General features: G+C 32.9%; 1 protein-coding gene across 1 annotated transcript in view; it reads right to left on the bottom strand.

Moving 5' to 3' along the window:
• Positions 1 to 11,011, bottom strand: part of LOC143047887 (uncharacterized) — a 72,350-nt gene extending 61,339 nt beyond the window's left edge. The window contains exons 1-3 of the mRNA XM_076221211.1: positions 10,908 to 11,011; positions 2,357 to 2,452; positions 103 to 234 (exon numbers count right to left, since the gene is read on the bottom strand). Coding sequence (XP_076077326.1) covers positions 103 to 234; positions 2,357 to 2,452; positions 10,908 to 10,974 — 295 coding nt within the window. The 5' untranslated portion in view covers positions 10,975 to 11,011. The remainder of the gene's footprint in view (positions 1 to 102; positions 235 to 2,356; positions 2,453 to 10,907) is intronic.
• Positions 11,012 to 19,655: the final 8,644 nt, after the last annotated feature.

Here is a 19,655-nt window from a genome sequence, read left to right as displayed (position 1 = left end):
TTGTATGCAAAAATGTCAGATTATCCATTCATTGTCATTGGTACCTTAAAATTTAAATTATCAATACAATGGCTATTTTCTTTTAAACAATAAATGTATTACCTTGTTCTTCAATATCTTCAATAGTAACTAGGTAATGTGTCCCTCCATAAATTGTATCACACACATCTTTTGCTTCTGTCCAGTTCAATTTTTCTTCAAAAAGTCTGTAACATACCGGTACCAGAGGATTACCTGAGAAATATGTTCAATACAATACTATAATCCAATACAATTAAAAACTTTAATTCTATACAAAACAATACTGTAATCCTATAGAATACAATACTATAATCCTATAGATTACAATACATTGTACTGTAATCCTATAGAATACAATACAGTAATCCTATTCATTGAAATACTGTAATCCTATACAATACAATACTGTTATCCTATACAATACAATAGTGCTTTTATTATATCTTTATTACAGCGGATTGCATTGAGCATGTAGGCAAAGGTGTAATCCTATATATTATAATACTGTAGTTCTTTACAAAACAATACTGTTATCGTATACAATACAATACTGTAATCCTATACAATTAAAAACTTTAATTCTATACAATACAATACTGTCATCCTATACAATACAATACTGTAATCCTTCACATTACAATACTGTAATTCTATACAATACAATACCGTAATCCTATACAATACAATACTGTTATCCTATACAATACAATACTGTTATCCTATACAATACAATACAATACTGTAATCCTATACAATTAAAAACTTTAATGCTATACAATATAATACTGTCATCCTATACAATACTATAGTATTAATGAATGGGTGTTTTTATAATGGCCCTGTTATATGTCCAAGGTCTGTTATAATGGTCGAGGAAGTCTGTAATGGCCCGAGGCAACGCCGAGGGACATTACAGACATCCGAGGCCATTATTACTGACCGAGGACATATAACAGAGCCATTATAAAAACACCCATTTCTTAATACATTTATTAACCAACTGAATAAAAGTGTATGTGTTAATATACCAAATATCCAAGATATTAAGTTGACAGAAGTTATGTGTTGAAAAACAGGAGGAACAGTGATCCCTATATATGGTTCTTTAATGTTGGTTGCTGGTTACTAAATTAAATAAAATACAAAAAAGTATTATACTCTTTACAACTTAATTTTATTAACTTTATTAAAAACCCTAACTGTGCTGTACACAGACAAACCGGGCATTAATACAGGGCCATTACAGAAAAACAAGGCCATTACAGAAAAAACAGGGCCATTACAGAAAAACAGGGCCATTACAGAAAAACAGGGCCATTACAGAAAAAAACAGGGTCATTACAGAAAAACAGGGCCATTACAGAAAATATGTTATTTTTAATAACCAGTCATTTTTGGCAATAATGTACTTAGTTGGTTAATAAAATACTGTAATCCTACACATTAAAATACTGTAATTCTATACAATACAATACCGTAATCCTATACAATACAATACTGTTATCCTATACAATACAATACAATACTGTAATCCTATACAATTAAATACTTTAATTCTATACATTACAATACTGTCATCCTATACATTACAATACTGTAATCCTACACATTACAATACTGTAATTCTATACAATACAATACGGTAATCCTATACAATACAATACTGTTATCCTATACAATACAATATTGTAGTCCTATACAATGCAATACTCAAATTCTATCCAATACAATTCTGTAATCCTATACAATACAATACTGCTATCATATACAATACAATACTGTAATCCTATATAATACAATACAGTAATCGTATTCATTGCAATACTGCAATCCTATACAATACAATACTTCTATTATATACAATACAATCCTGTAATCCTATACAATACAATAATGTAATCCTATTCATTACAATACTGTAATTCTATACAATACAATACTGTAATCCTATACAATACTATACAGTTATCACAACTTAAATCGATACAAACACATTTTAACTACAAACAAACAATGAAAGGATTCCATACTTGATTTGGATCTAACACTATTTTGTATGGTTTTAAAAGTGCTCAATAGGTTAAACTAGTTTAAAATACACATCCTTAATCTGAGAAGTGTTTTGTATAAATCCCCCAAAAATATGCATAGGCAAACTCATCACTGTATCCTTACTGATATAGGTTAACTAAAGTCTTGAAATGAATAAAAAAAATATACACAAATGTAAGTATATCTGTTACGTAGTAATTCCTTAATTTTGTCTCAGATTAGGACTAGCTGTGTTGGGTCTCTGTAACTTTGAAATTAAAATAGAAGTGATTTTAAAACTTACCATCATAGATACAATAAGGTGAAAAAATACCATTTCCTTCTTCTCTTCTAATTCTCAAGTTACCAAAACCATAAGGGTTGTCGTCACCAATATCACCTAAACAAAAGTTGAAAAAGATAACAACATATTAATTCATATTGCCTGGAGTAGGTTTCACCAAAAAAATTACGGTTACGATTGATTATAAGTCATGAAAAGTTCAGTATACTTACGAAAAATCTTAGACTTAAGTATTTTTGAAAAAAATGACCCCTGGTAATGTCCACCTATTGCTTCGGAAAGGAAAACACATGAGGATAAAAAAAATTAACATGTTGGTACATGGATTAATACCAATAAAACCTGAAGTTTTAAAGTCTCATCAGTCAATGGTTCAAGAAGAATTACAGATACAAGATACCTAAAAGAACAGCTAAGTCAGAAAAAAATATTTTTTTGTCATTCAAATTGAATGAAAGATTATTATACTGTACCAATTTTCTCACTATAGGGATTTTTAAAGGACAAGTCAAGGACTCATCATTTTTGTCCATGGCAAGTCCATCCCCATGACAAACTAAAGTAAGGAAAAGACATCATGTACTTAGATTTTCATGAGTTCAAGACTTGCCTTAGGCAGCAACCATTTGATTTTCTGGGGGGGGCTATGGTTTTTTTTTCTGTGCAAACTTTTTTTTTCGCCTTCGGCGAAGAACAATCTATTTTTTTAGCGACAATCCGAAGACAATTTTTTTCTTTCAATTTTAGCATTACATATAGTGGCAGCTGAGGGTGAAACAAACAATTTTTTTTACTCAGGGTCCAAAACAAATTATTTTTTTCACCAAAACCTGGAAACAAACTTTTTTTTCCAAAAAAAACCATAGCCCCCCCCCCCCCCCAGAAAATCAAATCGTTGCTGCCTTAGTAAGAACCTCCTGAGAACTCTGTCAGTACCTTGCACTCACAAGAAAAAAAGACAAAATCAAACTCCACTAATTTCAGTCCTTGATTGACCTTTTTCAGAGGCAGAATGACGACTGCTTTTTAAGAATTGAATGCTTCTTTTTGTAACTTCATTGGGGTGTAAAAGCGTTGACCGAAGTACATTTTGTATGAAGCGCGGATATCTTGTGAGTGCAAGGTACTGACAGGATAGACCAGATGCTCCTCAGGGCGTAGCTTTATACGACCACAGAGGTCCAACCCTAAACAGTTGGGGCAAGTATGGAGACAACATTCAAGCTTGATACAGCTCTAAATTTGGATTGTGATTAAATAGTTGACACAGCAAAGGTTTCTGACACAGAATGAATGTGGTCTAATGAACTTAAAAATTTTTTTTTTGGCTTTTGAGCAATAGACTTTGCTGTTGAATATTAAAGTCATAAGAAACCTCAAATCAAAAAAAATAATGCAAACGTTTTTTTATAACTCAATGGACAGTTTTCATTATAAAACTTATGTATATATACTTTTTTCTGAAGAAAATTCTTTAATTTATGCATATTTAGAAGAAGTTTACTTTATTTTAATTGCTTCCTCCTTCCAGGAAGCAATTCCCCAGACATATTTTCCGTATGCAAAGTGACCTCAGTGCGACCCATCTCATAAAAATCTGGTGATCACAATACACATGGATGTCCTTAAAATAAACTATTATCTGAATTTACATGTTTCACACGTGCTCAATTTCCATGCTTTTTTGTTGATTTTTTGTGGATTGTTGACAAACAGGTGACAATCGTTATACTTCGGCTTCAAAACACGAACTTTAATTACCTGTCATATTTTCACAACAACACTGACCGATTGAAAAAAAAATTAACAATTATACGAAATTTACACGAAGAAAATGATAAATTCGTGCACAGAAGACTAAACTTATGATGTTTGTATGCATTGGTTCAAGAATTTGAAGAACATTATTTGTCACCGGTCACTCGTTTCTTATGGCTTAAATCCCCTAAAAAAAAAATATTTGAAGAAAAATTCTTTTTAATTTCTGAAAACTGAAATGAGAAAAAAAATTGAATTGGATCACCTCCCCTTCACTGCTTTTAAATTGTCTAAATTGTCCTTTAACCAGAAAACCCCTTGTTTTCCCCCTTTTTTGCCCCTAATTGCTTAATGATTTGAGCCATAACCCGGCCACCCACACCCCCCCCTAACCATCCCTTTGCAGTATGGAAACTTGTGGTATAATTTCAGAGAGATTTATACATTTAAACACTTGTAAGTTATTGACTGAAAACTACTAAAATGCTTATTTGGGCCCCTTTTTTGGCCCCTCACTTATTGAAACCCTCCATGGAGCAAGAACCCCAAACTCAATTCCAGCCTTTCCTTTCTAGTAAGAAACCTTGGAGTATAATTTCAGAGAGATCCATACACTTAAGCACAAGTTATTGTCTGTAAACTAGAAAAATGCTTCTTTTTGGACCTTTTTTGGTCCCTTATTTCTTAATTTTCAGGGATATTAACTCCAAACTGAATCCAAGCCTTCCCTTTGTTATATGGAACCTTGTGGTACAATGTCAGAGAGATCCATACAGTTATACATGTACATAAGTTATTGTCCAGAAAGTACAAAAATGCTTGTTTTTGGGCCCCTTTTTGGTACTAAATTCCTCGACTGTTTGCCCCATAACCTTTAAAAAAAATCCCAACCTTCTACTTAATGGTATTGAACAATGTGGTACAATTTCAGGGCAAATGAAATACTTATGCACAACTTATTGTCCTGAAACTAGATAAATGCTGTTTTGGGTCCCTTTGGGCCCCTTATTCCTAAACCGTTGGGACCATAATTATCAAAATCAATCTCAACCTTTCTTTTGTGGTTATGAACATTGTGTTAAAATTGAGAAAGGAAATGGTGAATATGTCAAAGCGACAACCACCCGACCATAGAGCAAACAACAGCCGAAGGCAACCAATGGGTCTTCAATGTAGCGAGAATTCCCGCACCCGTAGGTGTCCTTCAGCTGGCCCCTAAAATATGCATAATAGTACAGTGATAATGGACGCCATACTAAACTCCGAATTATACACAAGAAACTAAAATTTAAAATCATACAAGACTAACAAAGGCCAGAGGCTCCTGACTTGGGACAGGCGCAAAATTGCGGCGGGGTTAAACATGTTTATGAGATCTCAACCCTCCCCCTATACCTCTAGCCAATGTAGAAAAGTAAAAGAATAACAATACGCACATTAAAATTCAGTTCAAGAGAAGTCCGAGTCCGATGTCAAAAGATGTAACAAAAGAAAATAAATAAAATGACAATAATACATAAATAACAGCAGACTACTAGCAGTTAACTGACATGCCAGCTACAGACCTCAATTAAACTGATTGAAAGATTATGTCTTCATCATATGAATATCAGGTACAATCCCTCCCGTTAGGGGTTTAGTATCATACTATCATAAAATATTTTTGTTTTCTATTACCTGATACTAAAGTTATTATTCAGAAACCATCCGTCTTCGGACGACGCTGACGCTGACGACAACGACAACGTGATACCAATATACGACCAAAGTTTTTTAATTTTTGTGGTCGTATAAAAACATTTCAACACATAAATGACCAGACTAATTTAAATCATTTTTGTGAGAGAAAAATATATATCCCTCTATAGTTCTGCATTATATGTTATGTTTCTTTCAAAAAGCATGTATGTCATTTTAATAAACATCAGTTCAACTTAACTGTTCAAAGACACTGCTTTCAATTTCAAAATGTAATATCAAGAGGGTCTCATTGGGGGTTCTGATCCTGGATCCCACTTACTGTTTTGTCAGATTCCGGTATCCCGCTTACACTACATTGTATGTACATAAGCAATTCTCATTTTTTTGTAATTTCCCTTGTCCCGCTAGACATCATTTCACGTTTTCACGGCACAATAATTTGACTTTCACATGTCACGCTTACAAAAAATCGGCAATCCTGCGCCACGCTTAGACCCCAATGAGACCCACTATCAAGGCAAATATTTTAACTTCTGCATGACAATATCAATAATTGAAATAGTGATCATCAAATTACGTGTGTATATATAGAAGTTTTAGTCCAAATTATTATAATATGTTGGAAAGGATATTCTATCTTTTGGCTTTAATGCCTTACTTTGACTGTTGGACACCCCTTTTTTTTTTGGACGATCAATGTATTTGAATGGGGACATATGGTTGGAATCCACCTTTTTCCTAGGTTGGGAACCCTCCTTTTTGAAATGGCTGTATCTGGCCCCTGAATATAATGCTTTTATCTAGCACTATGCACAGGCACTAGACGTTTTTATATATGGACACTATTTTCTTCCCATTTTACTATTGACAGAACTTCTAGTGCATGTGATATAATGTGTTATAGTACTCTCAGATTTTTTATCTCTCTCTCTCTATATATATATATATATCAGTGGCGGATCCAGGCGGGTTCCGGGGGTTGAAACACCCCCTTTTTTTGGGGACGATCAATGCATTTGAATGGGTACATGTAGTTGAACCCCCCCCCCCCCCCCCCCCTTTGTCCTAGGTTAAGAACCCCCACTTTTAAAAATGGCTGGATCCGCCCCTGTATATATTATATGTTTTAAATGTGTTACTATTTCATATTTACTCTTATTTACAATATTCTTTTCTGAAGATCTAGTTTGTGCAGGGGGAAGAAATGCGTGTTTGCATGTATATTGCATCATGACGATTCATACACGTTTGCATAATTTTTAAAAGACAAAAGTTTTCCCCAACTAATCAAACATCATTTATTATTTCTTATGCAGCAAAAATACTGCAATCTGATTGGTTAATTACCCCGGTGTAAATAACACCCCACCCTGGTTCACCCCGGGATAAATAAAATTTTGCCAAAAATTTCAGAATTTTACTTTTTTTTGCCAAGAAAAATTTTTTTTTTAAAAATTAAAAAAAAAAAAAAAAATAATAATCAAAATAAAATGTTAAAAATTTAAAAAAAAAAAAAAAAAAAATTAAAAAAATTTTAAATAAAAAATATTTAAAAAAAATTTTTTTTCCGGAAAACTCAAAGAACACAAAATTTTTCTGATTTTTTCCAAAAATTAAGTAAAAAGTATTTTACAATGCGCAGCAACATAGACATTGAAAAAAATGTTACACTGTAAATTTTTCATTACCATTTTTTCAATTTTACATCCTGGTTTCATAATGAGTTAAGGAAATGTTCATAAGAAATAAATTCGTTATCTTGGTGTAATCAGGGGTGTACGGAATTTTACACCGTTGTTGAAAATTCATACACCCATTCGGCTGCGCCTCAGGGTGTATGAATTTTCAACAACGGTGTAAAATTCTGTACACCCCTGATTACACCAAGATAACTAATAGTATACTTTGGAGCATTTCATTCAACTTAAAATTATTGTCTGGTTGGCTGCTGGTGTAAATTTTGGAAAGTTCAACAAACACTAAAAAAATATGTTACACTATAAAAAGATGAATACATGACAAACCATAATTTTTTTAGGATGCAGACTTTAAAGACACAAAGAGAATTGGTCGTGAGGTTTTTTAACAGGGGTTTCAGGTGCCCGACCTCTACTTTTTTCTTTTCTAGTATGACTGAAATATTTAAATGCCTAAATATCTCTGATTCGTGTTAAAAGAAAATGAAAAATAAAACGAACAAGAAGTACATATCAAACTTTAACGACGCTTTTTTTCTTATTAGATGATATATCATATTTTTTTGCTTTATAACTTTTAAGACTAAAAACAGACGACTCAAATACGCTTACATGCACATGTAGGTGTACCCTAGGACTATTATATTAGTTGGTATAATAGTCCCAGGTGTGCCCGACTTTCTCTTTGAAATAAGAGTGTTGCAAAATACTGTTTCTGGGACATAGATGCTAATAGATGCTTTTAAAAGATCAACTATAGTTATAATTCTGTTGATGTTTTTGTAATGGAATTTACACGCAGCATCTACAAGATCCAAATGATGATTTGTACCTACCGATTGGCGAAATCGGTTGAATTGCGAAAATTAATCTTTCAGTTAAAAGATCACACTGATATCATTTCTCCATACTATAATTTTAGTATAAATTTACGCGCAGCATCTACAAGATCCAAAATGATTTGTACCTACCGAAATCGGTTGAATTGCGAAAATTACTCTTTCAGTTAAAAGATTACACTTATATCATTTCTCCATACTATAATTTTAGTATAAATAATTATATATATAAGATATAAAAAAAAATATGAAATTTAATTCTTATTAAAGGTTTAGGTAGAGAAACGGAAATAAAAACCATAGTAAAGCACTAAAAAATGATTCCCCACTCAATACATAGTCGGTAACATAGAGGTGTTTGCCACAAGAGCATTAACCCTTGGGGTACAGAAATCAAAATCAATTTGCTTTCATTATATTTGCATGGTTTTTTTTATTTCTATGTATTAGTATTTGCATGAAGCTGCATGATTTTTTTCTATGATATAAAATTTAATTACTTAAAATAGCTATGAAAAATTAAAACAGTGTGCCTGGACTAAGCGATTAAAATGTGAAAAACGTTTTAAAAACATTTGTCAAGCGCTTCAGGAGAAATAATGAACAAATTAAAAGAGAAAGAAGTCCTAAAACGCGCGGACGAACGGACAGACACCCAAAGAATTTTTCAAACACTACTAGTATATATATACAATCTTCTTCAAGAAGCGGGTGTTAAAACAATTCAAAAGTTAAAATAAGTATAGGTGGTATGATTGTTGATTAGACAACTATCCGCCAAAGTTCAAATTGCAGCGATATTATCAGATTATTACATGGCATTTTTCATATCGCATGTATTATCAGCCCTAGGTTCAATATCAGCCCAAGAGCCGCATGGCTCGAGGGGTGATATTGACCGAGGGCTGATAATACATGCGATATGAAAAATGACATGTTATGATCTTTTTATCATATGCTTCAACAAAGGAGAAAAATCACAGATTCATATATTGATCCTTTTACGTGGTTCCCAAATAGAAGTTAAAAGAGTGAAAAGTTCACGGACGTCGGATCCCAAATTTAGTGCATTCGATATGAAATATTTCTATCAGATGCCTCAACAGAAAAAAAAAAAAAAACATTTTAATATGGAAGAAACGACAAAAGAAATGATTCAAAAATATAGATAATGAACGCTGTTTGAAAAAGTAAACTTTTTTAACGTAACTTTCTAAATTATGTTTGAAACTTTTAAAAAACGCATTTATTTAATAATTTTATTTTTTATTTTTTTTTATTTTTATTATTTTACAAAATATACTTTTCAGTATCCAAAAAATTGTTTCGTTAATAAAATTGAGATTGTACACTACTTTGTAAGTTTTTTAGTGAAAATGTAGCATTGAGGTATATTTTCCGGAATTTGCCGAGTATCACCGGAATGCCATGCGATAACGTTACGGAAAGGCATGTGATAACACTCGAAGCATGTGATAAACTTTTCATATCAGCCCGCTAAGCACCAATTCGAAAAATATGGAATTTACGTTGATTTAAGGCTATTATCATACAGTAAAAATCATATGTTATTTAGTCTAAGTATATGATAAGAGCAATTATAGGCCACCACACGACCTTCAACAATGCATGCTCCGGCGGATCCAGAAACTATCATAAGTGGGAAATCACGGACTGACTGACTATAAAAGGGAGCCGCTCCCGTCATGTTTCAGTGAAGTTGGATAATCAACCTTTTCCCACAAAAAAGGGGGCGGAGGCTCCCCTCACTTTGCCCATGATTCTTAACGGATGTTTTATTGATTTTATTGTTAAATTTTGCAGACAGTTACCGGTATATAAAAACGTTAAAACTAAATCATTTAATTTGTAATAGCCAATTGTATTTCCTCATTTATTGTTCCGATCCCCGGGCCTTATCTGAGTTTTGTTGCGCCCTTCGACAGTTGCGTTATTGAAACAAAGATAATTTTGAAAGACGTGTCCACAACTCCGAGGAACGTTACGTTAAATTTGTAAGTGAAAGTTCGTATATACACATCAATGAACTGCGTTTTCTTTTAGAAGCTTATACACTGACAATTATGCAAAACTAAAAAAACATATATACGATACTTTTTCGCCAGTGTCGTAAAAAATAAATACTCATTACTTTCATCAAGGATTTGTATATTTACTATACAAATCCTTGCTTTCATGAAACGGGTTTTACATGTTTAAAAGTTTTCCATGACGCTAAATACGCACTTGTGCAATCCAATAGGTACAATCTTATACGCACTATATTTCAGTATAGTTTATAAATTGATATATGTTTACTATTACGCCGGGTATGGTACGTGGTGGTATGCCAAAAAAAAAAACCAACTTTCACTTTCTTGCTTGTAGCTACAAAATTCCGTTTTATGTGTAAACGGTTTTCCATTTACCGTTTGGAAACTCGAGCTATGGCGTTCAATAGAACTGGATGTGTTATTGACATGTTGTCTATTTGTTTGACGTATTACAAAGGATTTTCTTTGTTTGTAAGTTGTAACTTAATACATCAGTACTCACCCTGTGTAAGGCCACTGAGCACAACAAGACAAAAGTAAAGAAAGAGTTTAGAGTACAATTTCGCCATCACGTGGTACTCAGGGGCGATGGATAAGTCCCCTTGGTGGTCTCACTCTGGCGGAAGAAACCACTGAAAAGAAAAGAGCTTAAATAAGCAGATGTAAAGTCTTAAGAAAAACTAGCTTGTTACCATGTTACTAGTACATATATTAGGATTAACTTGCAAGTAACACTATTACTTGACAGTAAAATTGATTCATAAAATTCGCTTGTCGCACTTTTTGTTTTACTATGTTCAATCGAACAGAAAAACAGCTCTAAATAGCCTGTATCGGCTGCTTGGTATCTATGCATTTACATTGATCCAATAAGAGAACGTTATGATCTACATAGACTGCATAACGTAAGATTCGGCTGTGGTAGTCTCAGTGGGAGAAATCGTCAGAATTACTGCGAAAAACGTTCTAGTTAAAGTTTGAACATGCATGGTCACATATAATGTTATCGTTCTCCTGTAATCACATCTTTTTATTTCAGACTAAATTATAGTGTTGAAATAAATTAAATTAATGAAGACTAATGTGCCGCGTCCACTCTGTTTTTTTTTCAGATGCATTTTTGCTTTGTATCCATCCGATGAGTTTCAGCAAATGTTTAAATGGTGTTCTTATCACATATCACAGTAGGGGAGGAATGGTGGGAGGCAGGGGTTGGCATCTTTGAACTAGTTTAACTCCGCCACATTCTGCATGTGCATGTGTCCCAAGTCAGGTGCCTGTAATTGTCGTTTGTTGATGTATATCATATTTGTTTTTCGTTCCCTATTGTGTACATAAATCAGGCAGTAAGTTTTCTCGTTTAAATTGTTTTACATTTGCCATTTCGGGACCTTTTACAACTGACTATGTGGCATGGGTCTTGCTCATTATTACTACTACACATGTAGTTAATTACTGTGTCACTTGGTCTGTTGTGTGGCAATGTCTCACTTACAATCATATGACATCTTCTTGCTGTTTTATTAAGTAAGTAATATAGTTTGATACACCAATTGAGGTATAATGCAGTTTTTATCACAATTTTTTTTAAAGATATTCGAGCATTTTTTGCATATCGTCGCTGGGCTTCCAAAATGTTGTAAATTACAATTTTTTCAAGAAAAAAATATCTCACAAACAGGCTTTGAAAATTTTGACAAAATGCATGCTTCCAAAATGTCGTATGTGAACTTGATAATTTTTGTAGATAGCAGTGAAATAAAAACTTTGACATTTCTGGATATCCAAGAACCTAAACTATTTTCAAAGAAATAAATAAATGTACAATTATTTTATTCCCAAAGCCATTATACAACGATTTTTAAATTTTCATACAACATTTTGGAAGCAAACTTTTCAAACAACTGACATTGGCAATTTTGTAATATGTCTTATTTCAAACGTTTTGATTGGTCTAACTGCATGCTACTTTGTAATACCAAAGATTTCCTCCCGCCCAGACCATTGGTGTCAAAAAGTATTTTTAGCCAAAAAAGTCATATATGACATTTTGGAAGACCAGTGACGATATACAATATAAGGCTTTGATGTGTACTCATTAGTGTCATGTAATTCTGTGCTGTGTTTTGTGAAATGTAGAGTACACCTAAATTGAGGTATAATCCACCAACTAATGTCTAATCAACCAATTGATGGATATTCTCGACTGGCTTATTAAGTTTCATCAATTCCAACTTTTAAGATTTGTTAGTCAAAATGAACAGGAAAAGGGAAGAGACTACAGAAGAAAAAAAATATAAATGTGTTTATCAGTAGGAAAACGGGAGTCATAACAGTTTTTAGGTTTTTCTAACAAATTGCAGCACAAAGTGTCGGAATCAATTACATGTCATCACTAGACGGTCATCAAAGCTGGTTATGGTCAATGCAAAAAGATGCTCCAATATATCCTTTTTTTACGGGGGGGGGGGGGGGGAATGGTTATTCCTGACCTAGGAGGCACAGTCATGTTTGTCCTATTGTCTGATGAACCGTAAAACAATAATGGTTTGCTTTATACAACTTATCTGAAATATACTCAACAGGACACTTCGGATAATTTTACAATTGTCAATGCTTGATTCTTAAAATTGTCTCTCAAATTACTTGTAAATTTAATACAAATATACACGAAACATATATAAAAGGTGAACTCGATATGGAACTGAACGTTTCTTACCGATATATCTGCCACACATTCATGCAGGCTTCTCCACGGTTCAACGATTCAACCAATAACAAATGGTTCGGGCTATATATAGAGGGGTTTGCAGAAGGGAACATAAAAAATGCATACATAAATACAAGTCATAGCAGTAACACTTATAGTGGGAATTGTCACGTCGTGCAAGCAGATTTCTACTTTGTCAACATTTTGATTTACCAAACATTAAAAAAAGATAATTATGCAGACAAAAATAAAAGAATATAACAGATTAGAATAGAATAAAATAAAATAAAATAAATTAGAATAGACAATTTTATTTTGATTCGACTAAGCATAAGCTAGGGCGACTGAGCTTTTTACCGAAAACGTTGTAGGAATTTCTATATGCACCAAAAGTCGTAATGGAGAAGAAAAAAAGTTGATACATCGGAACGAAGCCTATGACAATTTTAGTTAATGTTTCAATGAGTTACATTGATTGGTGATTTCTTAACGCTCATCAGAACGAAAGAAAAAACTGAGGCTATATCGCGACTAGAACTATTTTAAATACTATAACTATTAATCCTGACAGACAGAGTAATAAAGGAAAGAAGAGTTTTAAATTATATTACCAAATCATGGTACATATACAATGATATATGAAAGTAAGGCTCAAAGGTGCCATTTATAGAAATTTTGTATATTTGATTTTTTCAGCAGTATATCTAGTAGTGTCAAGTTCCGTCAATATATATGTTCCTGGTAGCAGTAAGAACTAATTGATTGATTGTTGGTGTTCTAACGCCACGTTTAAGCGGCATGTATGTGCTATTTCGTGAGGAAGCCGGAGTGCCCAGAGAAAACCACTGACCTTCGGTAGGAAAACGAAACATGAACGGTGAAACAAACATAGGTCAATGCAACTACATGTATGTATAAACTGTAAAATAAGTTTAATTTAAAAGAGAGATGCGGAGCCCCTACATCTTAATATGTCTGGCCACCGTAGGAAATGATGGTTACAAAACAAGAAAAGGGTTGTGAAATTTTATTTCATTATGTTGCCTAGAATATTGGAAACAATAAAAACTTGGTGAACAGGTTGATAATGATTATCCGAGTATTTTGGAAGTTTATTAAAGATCATATACATGTACCTGCAATCTAGACAGGCATAAACAGTCTAAATAAAAGATGACCTTATGCAATGCCAAACAATAAGTATAAACAGGGTCGTAACTGTGTATAAGTCAGTAAAGCAGACCGTAACTAGTAGGTACACTTGATGATTGTAAGAAGTACATAATGATGGAAATGATCCCCTATTTAAATAAATCATGGAATTTTGTTTTTATCAATAACCATTTGAAAACTTTCTGTCTCCAAACAAGAGGCTCCTGGGTGCTCAAATCGCTGACCTTGATTTTTTATTGATCTTTCACCATTTTTAGTAAACAGTAAGCTTACTCCATTACTGTTTTCGAGTCAATTGGCAAACACATGTCAATTAAAGTACAATAACTTCTTGAACAGTCATCCAATGGTTTTGGTCATGTTGGCATTTTTATAAAAAAAAACAAACACATGCTCCGCAGGGCGCAGCTTTATACCACCGCAGAGGTTGAACCCTGAACGGTTGGGGCAAGTATGGACACAACATTCAAGCTGGATTCAGCTCTAAATTTGGATTGTGATTAAATAGTTGACACAGCATAGGTTTCTGACACAGAATGAATGTGGTCTAATTAAATTAAATTTTATTTTGCCTTTGAGCAATTCACTATGCTGTTGAATATTAATCCTCTCAAAAAAATGTTTGAAGAAATTTTCTTTTTATTTATGAAATCTGAAATGAGAAAAATTGAATCCCCCCCCCCCCCCAATTTTTTTCACATCCCCCTTTCCCTTATTCCAAAACTGATCTCAATTCAAATTTCTAATGGAGTTTGCAACAATAACTACTCATTCATCATAAAATATTAAAATGTAAAAAAGTGCTTGTTATCACTGAATGGTAAAGATTGTTTTAATTTATCAGTTGGTAGTAAAAGTGAATATACATTGTATATAACAATAATTTAAGTTGATTCAACTACTATTCTGGACAAAGAAAGATAACTCCAATTGAAAATTTCTTGCTATTGCACAATATTGTGCAATTAGATATTTCTTGCTATTGCGCAATATTGTGCAATTGAAAATACTTGCAATTGCACAACACTGTGCAATTGAAGATTTCTTGCTATTGTGCAATACTGTACAATTGAAAAATTCTTGCTATTGCTGAATACTGTGCAATTGAAAATTTCTTGCTATTGCACAATACTTAATATAATAATTTTGGATCCTGATTTGGACCAACTTGAAAACTGGGCCCATAATCAAAAATCTAAGTACATGTTTAGATTCAGCATATCAAGAACCCCAAGGATTCAATTTTTGTTAAAATCAAACTAAGTTTAATTTTGGACCCTTTGGACCTTAATGTAGACCAATTTAAAAACGGGACCAAAAATTAAGAATCTACATACACAGTTAGATTCGTCATATCAAAGAACCCCAATTATTCAATTTTTGATGAAATCAAACAAAGTTTAATTTTGGACCCCGATTTGGACCAACTTGAAAACTGGGCCAATAATAAAAAATCTAAGTACATTTTTAGATTCAGCATATCAAAGAACCCCAAGGATTCAATTTTTGTTAAAATCAAACTAAGTTTAATTTTGGACCCTTTAGACCTTAATGTAGACCAAATTGAAAACGGGACCAAAATTTAAGAATATACATACACAGTTAGATTTGGCATATCAAAGAACCCCAATTATTCAATTTTTGATGAAATCAAACAAAAGTTTAATTTTGGACCCTTTTGGGCCCCTTTTTCCTAAACTGTTGTGACCAAAACTCCCAAAATCAATCCCAACCTTCCTTTTGTGTTCATAAACCTTGTGTTTAAATTTCATTGATTTCTATTTACTTATACTCAAGTTATTGTGCGAAAACCAAGAATAATGCTTATTTGGGCCCCTTTTTGGCCCCTAATCCCTAAACTGTTGGAACCAAAACTCCCAAAATCAATCCCAACCTTCCTTTTGTGGTCATAAATCTTGTGTAATTTTTTTTATTGATTTCTATTTACTTACCTAAAGTCATAGTGCGAAAACCAAGAAAATGCTTATTTGGGCCCTTTTTGGCCCCTAATTCCTAAACTGTTGGGACCAAAACTCCCATAATCAATCCCAACCTTCCTTTTGTGGTCATAAACCTTGTGTTTAAATTTCATAGATTTCTATTCACTTATACTAAAGTTATAGTGCGAAAACCAAATGTCTTCGGACGACGACGACGACGCCAACGTGATACCAATATACGACCAAAAACATTTCAATTTTTGCGGTCGTATAAAAATTGCAGAACATATGTTCTCTCCCATCTGAAAAAGAGTTTCCCAAAAGTCTGAATCGTTCATCATGCAAAGATATGCCATAACTTCAGAACAAACAGCTCGGACGAACCTCACTTATCATGTAAGGGCAATAACTCCTTGCTCTTATTCAGTTTATATCCATCTTTATAGTTTTCAAGATAAATTAGAAAAATCCTGAAAATCACTCGAGTTGTATTTGTATTTTCGTAGATTCGGAATTTTATTTACATTTCTACCTATCAGTTTCAAATAGTTAAGATAAACTTACTCTTAATCGTGATTTATTGGCAATAACTCCTAAAAGAATCCTTCAATACTTTCTCTCGTAATGGCACTTTTGCTGATCACAGTTGCATTAAACAGTTTCTACTTTCTAACAATAAAACTTGAAAATTAGCAAAACAAAATCGGCATTTAAAGCCATTAATCCACAAAGAGTCATTTGATAGTTTTAAGGCCACTATCTTCAAATTCTGTCAGGTTTTCTCTTACAATTATAGTTTTCAAGATATAATACATTTAATGCATTTTACCAATGAGATCATTGTTTAGCCAGTGAGGCATGCCTGTTGTCTCTTTTCTTTTTTTTTTGGGGGGGGGGGGGGGGGGGGAGGACGCATAACTTGACCATAAGTTTAAATTGGTTCAGTTGTTGTAGAGAAGATCTTTAAAACATTCAACTGTTATCAGCGAATAACTAATAAAGAACTTGACACACTGTGCTTCATGTTAATATACATTGTAATACAAATATAAACCCTGTTTGCAATAATCCAACACACTGAGCCTTTTGTTTTTAATGCTAGTTCACAAGACAACAGTTTGCAGAAAAAGATATGACTTTACTTGGACACATTACTATAACTCAAATCCACATGTGCTAGTCAGAAGCAGCAAATACCAATTTTCGAGTCATTGCTTTTGCCTGGCTGAGGATTACACACAAAATTAGTACTCAAAGCATGATTGAAATCATGAAACCAATGATGCAGTTCAAACTGGAGTGTGGGTAAAATTATTTAGTGCTGCAATGCACTTAAAATTGCAGACTTTAAAGGCTATAACTATCAAAAATAAATGATCCTGGCAAAAGATGACAATGACCATATAAGCCGTGTGGGTTGAACAAACAAATAAGTATAAAAAAACAATGTGGTATGATTGCAAATAAGACAACTTTATATCAAAGTTCAAATGAAATGGAATTAAGAAGTTAAAAGCAACCTTACAGCCTTCAACCATGAGAAAACCCCTATACTGTGAAGTCAGCTATTAAAGGCCCGGATATGAAACAAGAGGCTCTCAAGAGCCTGAATCGCTCACCTTAATTCTTTTGGTTAAATCTCTCATCAATGATTATTTTGGCTTTTCAATATATTTAAATGTTTTTTGGATCGTCCTATTTTCTTCAAAAGCCAAAAAAAATAATCATTTTCTCCTATGTTTTATTTTAGCCATAGGAGCTATGTTTCTTGACATACAAGGAAATAAAATATAAAATTTATACTAGATACTCTGAAACTCATTTAGCCTAAGTTTGGCTGAAATTGATACAGCAGTTTCAAAGGAGAAGATTTTTTGATACAGCAGTTTCAAAGGAGAAGATTTTTTAAAGTAAGTCAACATGATGAACAAATTGTGAAAAAAGTCTTTAAAGGGCAATAACTCCTTAAGGGGTCAATTGACAATTTTGGTCAAATTGACTTAATTGAAGATCTTACTTTGCTGAACATTATTGCTGTTTACAGTTTATTTCTATCTATAATTATATTCAAGATAATAAACAAAAACAGCAAAATTTCCTTAAAATTATCAATTCAGGGGCAGCAACCCAACAACAGGTTGTCCGATTCATCTGAAAATTTCAGGGCAGATAGATCTTGACCTGATAAACAATATTACCCATCGTCAGATTTGCTCTAAATGCTTTGGTTTTTGAGTTATAAGCCAAAAACTGCATTTGACCCCTATGTTCTATTTTTAGCAATGGCGACCATGTTTGTTGATAGATCATAACTTCGGATACAATTTACAAACTAGATACCCTAAGGAACATTCAGTTAAAGTTTGGAAGTATTTGGCCCAGTAGTTTCAGAGGAGAAGATTTTTGTAAAAGATTACTAAGATTTACGAAAAATGGTTAAAAATTGACTATAAAGGGCAATAACTCCTAAAGGGGTCAACTGACCATTTCCGTCATGTTGACTTATTTGTAAATCCTACTTTGCTGAACATTATTCCTGTCTACAGTTTATCTCTATCTATAACAATATTCAAGATAATAACCAAAAACAGCAAAATTTCCTTAAAATTACCAATTCAGGGGCAGCAACCCAACAACAGGTTGTCTGATTCATCTGAAAATTTCAGGGCAGATAGATCTTGACCTGATAAACAATATTATCCCATGTCAGATTTGCTCTAAATGCTTTGGTTTTTGAGTTATAAGCCAAAAACTGCATTTGACCCCTATGTTCTATTTTTAGCAATGGCGACCATGTTTGTTGATAGATCAAAACTTCGGATACAATTTATAAATAAGATACCCTAAGGAACATTCAGTTAAAGTTTGAAAGTATTTGGCCCAGTAGTTTCAGAGGAGAAGATTCTTGAAATAGTTTACGACGACGGATGCCAAGTGATGGCATAAGCTCACTTGTCCCTTCGGGACAGGTGAGCTAAAAAATGAAAGAATTCTAATGAGACATCTGACTTATAAAAAAACTATTTTCCAAACAAAATATGAAATTCATCAACCAACAACATCCACTGAACTACAGACTCCAGACTTGGGACATTCACATAAATAATATGACAGAGTTAAGCATGTTTGACCTTTAATGGTTTACTTTTACAAATTGTGACTTGGATGAGGAGTTGTCTCATGGGCACTCATACCACATCTTCTTATATCGATTGAAGGCAAATATTTAAATGTCACGTGCATTATAACGAATCAATAAAAAAAAAATGATTGAAGGCATAGCTTTATTGATAACAATTTTGACAATGTAGGATTTCTTGGATAGAAAAATATGAAAATAACAACACAGTGTACAAAGTATTCACTAAATATGTAAATCATTTACTTAGAAGTGCATAATTTGCCTGGAAAATATATATCTATCACT

Source organism: Mytilus galloprovincialis, chromosome 10 (assembly GCF_965363235.1).
Source record: "Mytilus galloprovincialis chromosome 10, xbMytGall1.hap1.1, whole genome shotgun sequence".
In the NCBI taxonomy this organism is placed as follows: domain Eukaryota; kingdom Metazoa; phylum Mollusca; class Bivalvia; order Mytilida; family Mytilidae; genus Mytilus; species Mytilus galloprovincialis.
This window is presented reverse-complemented; position numbering and strand designations above follow the sequence as displayed.